General features: G+C 40.0%; 1 protein-coding gene across 1 annotated transcript; it reads left to right on the top strand.

Annotated features, from left to right (window-relative positions):
* Nucleotides 1-317: 317 nt before the first annotated feature.
* LOC127768677 (VQ motif-containing protein 4-like) lies at nt 318-1334 on the top strand. The gene has a single exon (XM_052294307.1). It carries the CDS (start codon nt 429-431, stop codon nt 1065-1067), a length of 639 nt encoding a protein of 212 aa, XP_052150267.1. The 5' UTR covers nt 318-428; the 3' UTR covers nt 1068-1334.
* Nucleotides 1335-9139: the final 7805 nt, after the last annotated feature.

Here is a 9139-nt window from a genome sequence, read left to right as displayed (position 1 = left end):
CACAATAAAAATTCTCTTTGCATTAAGAAACCACAGCAAATTCACCCAGCCAAAGAACAACAAGATCCAAACCCAAGAATTCAAACACACATCCAGCTGACCTGTTTGGTCATCCAGCACAACAAGAACTGATCTTCTGAGTTCCTGAAGTTATGCCACCATCACTACTACTAGTAGTAGTACTGGTATGACCACATTTCTTCAAGAGGTCAGGTCAGAATTCAGATCTAGCCCCCACACTCAGCCAGCCAAGTCACTCACAAGCATTTTGCCAACATATTCCGGAGAGGAGAAAATCCAGATCCCAAAGCTCCCAAATTTTTTTTATTTCACCTTCCAAAAAGTCCAATAAAACCCCCCCTCACTCTTCTCTCCTCCATCCTCCCCTCACTCTCTCTCTCTCCCTTGCCAAAGGCGACATTTTTATCATGGCCACCACCTCCACCCACGCGCCGCCGCCGCACTCGCCGCTGCCGCTGCCGGCGGCGGCCGCCGGCGACCCTTCCAACCCGTTCCCGACCACGTTCGTGCAGGCGGACACCACGTCGTTCAAGCAGGTGGTCCAGATCCTCACCGGCACCCCGGAGACCGCGGCCGCCGCCGCGGCGGGCGGCGCAGCCGCCGCCGCGCCGCCCCCGGCGGCGGCGAAGCCCGCGCCCGCGCCGCCGGGGCCGAAGAAGCCGGCGTTCAAGCTGTACGAGCGGCGGAGCAGCATGAAGAGCCTCAAGATGCTCTGCCCGCTGCTCCCCGCCGCCGCCGCCTTCGCCGCGGGCGGAGGAGGGGGGTTCTCGCCCTCGCCGCGGGGGTTCTCGCCGCGCGGCGGCGGGATGGAGGTGCTGTCCCCGAGCATGCTGGACTTCCCGTCGCTGGCGCTGGGCAGCCCCGTGACGCCGCTCCCGCCGCTGCCCGGGTCCGACGAGGCCGCCGCGGCCGAGGACCGCGCCATCGCCGAGAAGGGGTTCTACCTCCACCCTTCCCCTCGCGGCAATGCCGGCGCCGCCGGCGAGCTCCAGCCGCCTCCCAGGCTCCTCCCCCTCTTCCCCCTCCAGTCTCCTGGTCGGCAGTGACCATCTCGCCATCTTCTTCTTCTTCTTCTTCCTCCTTGGTATGCTCTGCTTGTCTGGTTAATGATGCTCTAATTACATGGCTCATGGAGGGCGATTTCATCGCTGGATTGTCCAAATCTTCATCTTCATCTTCATCTTCAGTCTCTCCTGTGAGCTCTGGGAGGATCGAATCGAATCCGTGTATGTCAGTCATGTTGTAATCCTAGTGTTTGTAACAGTAAATTTGGGCGCTTAAGAGAGATTAATTGATCGCCGAGCTTAAAGTAACTGTTCTTTCCTCTTTTGTTTTTCTTTTCTTCCTCATCTTGATGGAATTTGCATAGGTTTTAGCTTGTTTTTTTTCCTTTCACTTCTCTTGCTTCAGAAGCTTGCTTTGGCAATTTGACTTGGTAGAGTAATTTGGTAGTCCAAATCTTGTACATTAAAGTTTTCTGAATTGAGTTATATGCGAGAGGCAAGTGGATGCTCAAGTTGACATTTTTTTTATGGCAGCTAATATACGCGTATTAAAAACACACGACACTTCACTCTTGCAGTACTTTGCTTAGAACTGGTCTCATTTCAAACAAATCAAATGCTTAGGTTCAGGGCGAATTCGTCATGCCACATGCTATAAAGATTACACCCTCTTTTTTTTTTTCTGTTTGTTTCTAAAGCCAGCCAGCATTATTGATTACTCTCATCAAGATCAGGTAAGAGTTTTGATCTGAACAGAGGAGCTCACTGACACTTGACATTTGAGCTAGGTTTGCTGAGTTGTTTCAAGGAAGTGGCAGCTCAAGACCATAATCAGAGCTCTTTTTCTGAGGAAGACCATCAATAATTGCTCTCCATCTTCAAATCTTGGCAGAATCTGGTTGAAATCGGGCATCTGGAGGAGGAGATGCAAACACAAAGTGAAAACAAATGCTGCATTTTCGCCTCCCCTTTTTCATAATAAAATCAGCCATCTTTGCTGCTGCTAGTGGAGATGGTGGTGGTGGGAGTGGGAATATGAGACTGATCAAAAAGGAGAAGAGGAGAGGAAGAAAAAAAACAATAATAAATCCGGTGGTGGTGGCGAGTGAGCTCCACCATTTTGCATCGGGGAGGAGGCATTAGTGAAAAAAAAGAAGCTGAATTTAGGGAGAAAGGTGACAGCTTTTGGATTGGGGAAAAGAAATTCTGCATGATTTTTTCAATTTTTTTTTGGAGAGGAGGAGGAGGAGGCCCACATCTGTCAGTGTCTCGAGGTGAGCTCAGTTCTTGCGCCCACAAACTGAATCTGTGTGAGTCCATCATCATCTCTCTCTCTCTCTCAAATGCGTTGCGATGCAAATGCAATGCATACATGCTGTAGCAGGAACAGTGGGCTGTCAGAAATCGAGCCGAGAGAGAGTATCTCAGATCTGTCTGCTCGCGTCGCAGCCGGACTGAAGAGTTCATCAGCTCTGCACCATCGCCAGCGGCGGGAAGAAGAAAGATTTGGGGTATTCAGATTTCAGAGGCCGCTTTGGAGATGAAAATGAATGTTATATATTTTTCTTTTCACGTCTACAGTGTGGACCATGTGCTTACAGAGAGAGATAACAGTACGGTGTTAATCCACACTGTTGCGAAAATTCCTAATTACTACTCTGTAAAAAAAAATCAAATCAAATCCTAACTATGAAGCTGAACACGTATTTGTCTAGATTTGTAGCTGGGATTAGGTTTCTTTGGGACGGAGGGGTACTTCATATCCAAATTCGTACTAGTAAAATATGTTTTATCTAATCAAAATCTTTATATTTTGGGATCGATGGAGTATTGTATTTTGCAAATGTTTTAAGCATTATATTTAGGAAGCTACTTTTTATAGCTATAGTGGTGATTCTGTTATTGGCCTACCACCCCTACTGTATAAATTAGTCCATGATATTATCTAATATTATGTAATAATTTAATATTTATTTAAATCAAGTGAATAACATATATTCAAAATATGGACATTTTACTCATAGCAAAGCATGAACATTTTACTACTACTCTAGGTAAAAATAACATTTTACTACTACATTCATATCAGAATATAATGTTTTTTAGGTTTATTTGAACACGGTTATTAAGAAAAGTAGAAAGAATTAAATGAGAGTAGGTTGCGATTTAATAAGAAGTGAAGGTAGATGGAAAATTGAATGGTAGAGGGTTGTGATTAGTTGAGAAAAAAATGTTGGTCGAAAAATTATTATATTTTAGGACAAATTATGAAGGCTAAAAATATATTTTGGACCGGAGGGAACAGTGATATAGAAATAAACAAGCAACCATTAGTTTTTTTAAAATTCTCAATAGGGTACCCCATGACTGCTTCTAAGAATATCTAACTACTCCCTAAACAGAGTTCACAGTAAAATGCTACCAAGATGCCTCTGGCCCTAAATCATTTTTGACAGAATAACACATAATAACTCTTTCCTTCAACACTCCATCGCTAAGAGTTCTTCATGCTTCTAACCTAAAGCTTTTTTTAGACATATTTCTAGGTGGCTTTTATTGGTAGTAGAATCTTTTATTTTTCATCAATAAACCGTATTTATTTATACTACCACCTATTGATACACTTTAGTAAAATTTAAACCAGTGTTCAATCAGTTCTAACTAAATTTTAAAATGTGCAATACCAAATGTATGGATGGACTCATCGGTGACTCCTTGATATGTTAACAAAGAGAACGGCTTTAGGGATATACTGTATTTTCATATTATGTTTAGCATGTAAACCATGCAATGACATGTTCGCATCTATTTTTCTTACTAGTTGGAGCAAAGCTACCACTACCAAGAGAATTGAACATAACTTTTCCATGTGGTGATTGATGTTGTCGTTCATTATCATATTCATCGCCTATGATGAAAACTTCGTCAAGGTTTCCATCATTTGTTTCCTCTCTTAGCATAGTGGTGGATTTGCCATGAGGGCGGCGAAGGTTCGAGCCCTCACTATTGACAAGGGACTATAGGAGCCTCACCGAGCTCTCTAAAAATTTCTACTATACATCTATGAAAAAGATGTTCGAGTTTTGTTTAGTTTATTCAACCTCTACTATTTTTTTTCCTGGATCCACCCTGGTTAGCATCACACCTAATCTTTCTTTTTTTGTTATCATTCACAAACTAGAGCTCCTATGCAACCATAAATATAAGCGCAATTGCACAAACCACCTCGCTTAGTTTGAGGAGGGTAAAGTGAACGGTTTTAATCAAATGCCACATGGTTTATGTATTTTACATGTTTTCTTTTTTCTTTTTTGTTTCATGGCTTCCAAAATCCAAATGTTTGGTGCAGTAAACCGATGTTACCCTTTTATGGAAAAATGTTGCAAGGATGAATCATATGAAGGCACAAACAGTACATCCTATGTTCATCAATCTGACTGTCATTGCATTGCACAGACAAAAGATTGCAGCAGTACTCGATCGATCGATAGCTGCAGAGGAAGTAGAACCGTACGCAGAGAAGAGCTGATCGGTTATTATTAGTTGGGTTCATTTCCGGCCAGATTATTATTGCCCCTGCACTGTTACTGCTCCCTGGCACCGACAGTGCACACACGTACAGTACAGCCGCAATGCAAACCTTTACGTTTTCACAACCAAACCGATCGATGAATCGACGCATGTTTCAGCTCAGTTTCAGAAATCCGCCGACCGACCGAGCGTTGTTTCCGTATAAATGGGAATATTTTCGATTTTAGCCATAAATAAAATTATCTTTTCTTTTAGTTTATTTTTCAGCATCATACTGCTGCCAGCACTAAACAGTTACATTAGTAAACGCAATCAATTTAGGAATCGTTTCCGAAGAAATGCCTACCATTTTCAACCGAATTTATCATGCAAACGTCACTACTGCACAGTTCAATTGCACACTGCTGCGGTTACGGCTGGTCGTAACAGTTTGAATTTTGAATGCCATAAGCTGTACTAGTGCTGTTTACCGCTTGCTATTGCTAGTCTCGCAGCTACAAGACGTGTATTAATTTGGTGTGTTTATGTACTAATGTGGTGTGCACTAGAGTGTGTACTGGCCAATTAAATTGGTCGGAGCTATAGCTAGCCGCAAAGCCGTTGCTGTTGCTGTCTGCCTGCCCCTTTGCCCGTTACGGGGATCCGATGTTACCGACTGCTCGGCTCAGTCACCTACAGTGCACACGTGTTTCTTACCGCCGACTATCCAAGGGCATGCTTCATTCGTTCTAATATATAAGGTATTTTAAGCAAATATATATATATAGCATGTATATTCCAGTATTACAAATCTGAACATACTTTCTATTCAGATTAATCACCGGTTATTATTGTTGTTTACTGAGCGACGGTCGAAATCAATCATTGGCAAAGTAAAAGATTTCTAGAGGTGACTTTTTCCTGTTCTTTTTCTTTGTGGGAGGTCAAGCGAGACTTCGGTGCTCTCTAATTGCTGTACGATTTAATTAATTAATTAATTAACAGTGTGGCATCTGATCCTTGTTTCCCATCACAACGAAACGAGGCAGCAGAAAAGAAAGAAAAATTAAAAAAAAAAGAAGAAATAAAGCTGCCACACGCCGTCTACACGAGCGAGTGAGTGAGAACAGCAGTGCTGATCGACATGATGCAAACGAAATTTGTTCAAAGCGGGAGAAGATGTGTTCGGAATATCTCATGTCAGCAAGCACCCACAGCGACAGAAACGATTGCCATACAAAGCAAACTCAAAAAACAACCAAAAGGTTAGGCAAAGATGCCACATCCGGATCCCCTTGGGATTATTGTTAGGGGGAGCAAAGCCACTAGCTAGGTTAGATCGCGTCAATCTGTACCGTTGGATCGAGATCGGATGGTTGAATTACACCGATGGTCGAATTCCTATTTTATATCTATAACTAGATTGCCAATTGATCACTGTTCGATTGCTAGATTACACCCTTTAACACATACCAGTTATGTATGTAATCTCTATCGACGGTCAATTCATGTAAAAACTCATATTGCACCTTTTACACCTTTAAGATACCAACAGTAAGTCAGAGAATTAGTGAGTTACCAAGGGGGTAAGAATTAATCTTGTGTTTGTTGTGTGCCTAATAGTTAATAATCAATATGTTTGACTTGGGAACATCAGTGCTGAGGTATATGCCCACATTTGCACATCGGTTTAACTTTTGATTAAATTAGTTGATGCATGAATCCCCACTACTGATGCAATGGCTCGCACGGTTTTATAGAGAGTAAATGGCATCCTTATTATTGATGTCAAGTCAAGGGTTTATTTATCAATTTTTGCAGTTCTGTGGCGTGGTCCCAAAAATTCTATCACCACAGCTACCGCATAATATATTTTTTATATATTATCTCTACAATATCATTTTCTTATCCATCAGTACGAGCCTTGTGTAGTTGTGTTACTAAAGATTAACTGCAAAAGATATAAAATCATTTTTATACTTAAAACATGTATAAAAGCAAATAAACATAAGGGATACTTAATGAGTAGTAGTTTATTAATATCTATTCAAGTGAAGGAAATAAAAGGCATACCCAGGTTTGAAAATTTCTCTAGTTCACTAATAGGGTCTCTTACATTCATAGAAAAAACATAGAAATTTTAAAGTATTTTAATTTTATAGGATAATTTCCTATGAAGGCCATGAAACAAAGGAATGAATCATATTCTATCCTTTAAAATTTTGAAATTCTTATAGAATGGACAATTCAATAGAGATTTTGAAGCAAACTTAGCAAGAGCTCTAATCTTTTTGAAAATTTTCTTTGGTTTATCTTTATCATCCGATTCCAATTTTTATCCGCGGTTTAGTCAAATGGTTATTGTTGTGTTTTTTTATTTTGCAATGCCTTATTTTGTACTTACATTTCTGTTAGAATAATGTATTTCTTCTAATCCTCCGTTTTTTCTATGATTCAAAAGTGCCCTAAGTTCTTTTTAAGGAAGAGAAGATCTGGCTAGCTAATTCGAAGCTTCCAGAGCTTTTAAACGGTAATACAATTTTCTTTTAAAAAAACTATTTAAAATATATTTTTTTATCCTCAAACGGTGATCATAAATCATTCAGCCATTCGGAAAAATAAAAAACCACCAAACCCCACGCAAATCGAAATTCAGCTAAGCCAAACAAAAGAAGAGTGTTTTTCCCAAAACAAAAACTTTTCATCTATCATATCGAATATTTGGACACATGCATTGAGTATTAAATATGCAAAAAAAAAACTAATTACACAGTTTGCATGTAAATTGCGAGGCAAATCTTTTAAGCCTAATTGCGCCATGATTTGACAATATAGTACTTCAGTTCACATTTGTTAATGACAGATTAATTAGGCTTAATAAATTCGTCTCACAGTTTCCTGGCGGAATCTGTAATTTGTTTTGTTAGTATTAGACTGCGTTTAATACTTCAAATATGTGTCCGTATATCTAATGTGACAACTAAACCCAAAATTTTTCTCCAACTAAACAAGGCCTTAGAAAAAAAAAATTGAAGATTGGATTCCAGTACCATACGAGATATCAGAAGGAAACTGGCAACGGCCTGTAGACTGGATCAAACGTACGCTATGAATGCTGGCTTCTAGTACGATAAATTCCGGGGAGCAGCGGCTTTCCAAGGACGTCTGGTACATTGCCTGCAATGCACTTAAGCGTACCTACGTACAGCAAAAAATTTAACCGAGTCGATCTTTGCAACGTCTACGACGACCTTTTTTTCAGGTACTCTGTGACTCGAAAAGGATGAGATATTTCTCGATTTCTCAACGGTAGATGATGCGAATGATTTCGAGAAACAGCTGATTGATAATTCAGTTTTTTTAAGATTTAAAAATCTGGGTTTTTTAATTGTGGTTTCTATTTTATTTTTTAATTCTACAACTATAGGTTTATAAAATCTGAGTAAAATTTAAGTTGTTTAGAAAGATGAAGAATTGATAGAAACTTCAGCTGCTTAGAATTAGCTCTCTAAACAGGTCCAAAGGATTTTGGGACTTCGGAGTCTGATGGTGCGAGCACTACTACAGTGTACAGAAATCTGTCGGTGGCTGAAATTATCCGGCACGTTTCATTGTGTATGTGCATGGTTAACTTTAATTACAGGTCGGAAAGGAGATGGAGAAGACCAGTCGTGTGTTGATTCCCGTACGGAATGTGAATAAATCCGTCCTAAATTTAGTACTGTAATCAATAGCACCAACGTCTAAAAACATTGCATTTCAGGTTATATATCTGAATATATATAATAATTTTAGGACAAAAGTAATACAAGACAACACATTGAGCATCGCGATACATCACTTCTTTTTTCTTTGTGAAAGATGAACAATTAGCAACTTGCATAGAGCGAAACAAATGTAACTCAACTGGCTAGCTTTCTTGTGATTGAATCAATCCGAGTTCAAGATATAGATTTGGCACGTGTACTTGTTTTTACGGCTAATTATTCTTTCAGTAGTAGGTGATGTACCTATCGATAGCGAGACGTTCGTGATGGTTTCATCAATGCAATCTCAGGATATGCTAACCCAATCTCCGAAGATGCTTGTAACGGTAGGAGTACGCATGTGTATTTATAACGATGAGTGCGGGTGTATTGTGAGCGCCTACTTTTGTACTGAATTTCTAGAAAAAACAACATAAATAGGATATCAAGGCATATAATCAGTATAGTGAAACTCAATACAACAATGATCTCTGTCCTATTGGAAGTTAAGCAGCAGACAAGTCAGCGGCAGAGTTTACAACACCCAACACAACTGTTGGGTTCTTGTAAAATTTAGAGATATTTTGAGCAAATTCACAAGCCACTTGATAAACCCTTTGGCTGTTTTTTATTAAAAAAAACAAACTTAATTTCAAATATATGGTAAACGTGTCCGAATTTCACTGGCTTTTCAACTGTTTTTCACATAATTAGCAACAAACATTTAAAACCATGGCAAGAAAAAGATTTACTATTTGTTATCCTTTCAAAATGTCAATTCCAATATTTACTATTTTTTGAGGCAAAGTGAGGGTCAGATCCAAGTCAGCCGGCACGAGAGTGGGGCTCCAAGCTGAA

The sequence above is a fragment of the Oryza glaberrima genome, chromosome 1 (genome assembly GCF_000147395.1).
Source record: "Oryza glaberrima chromosome 1, OglaRS2, whole genome shotgun sequence".
Lineage (NCBI taxonomy): Eukaryota > Viridiplantae > Streptophyta > Magnoliopsida > Poales > Poaceae > Oryza > Oryza glaberrima.
This window is presented reverse-complemented; position numbering and strand designations above follow the sequence as displayed.

Bases quoted from the DNA above. Each gene is read 5' to 3' on its own strand.
- LOC127768677 (XM_052294307.1), top strand. From the start codon at position 429: ATGGCCACCACCTCCACCCACGCGCCGCCGCCGCACTCGCCGCTGCCG.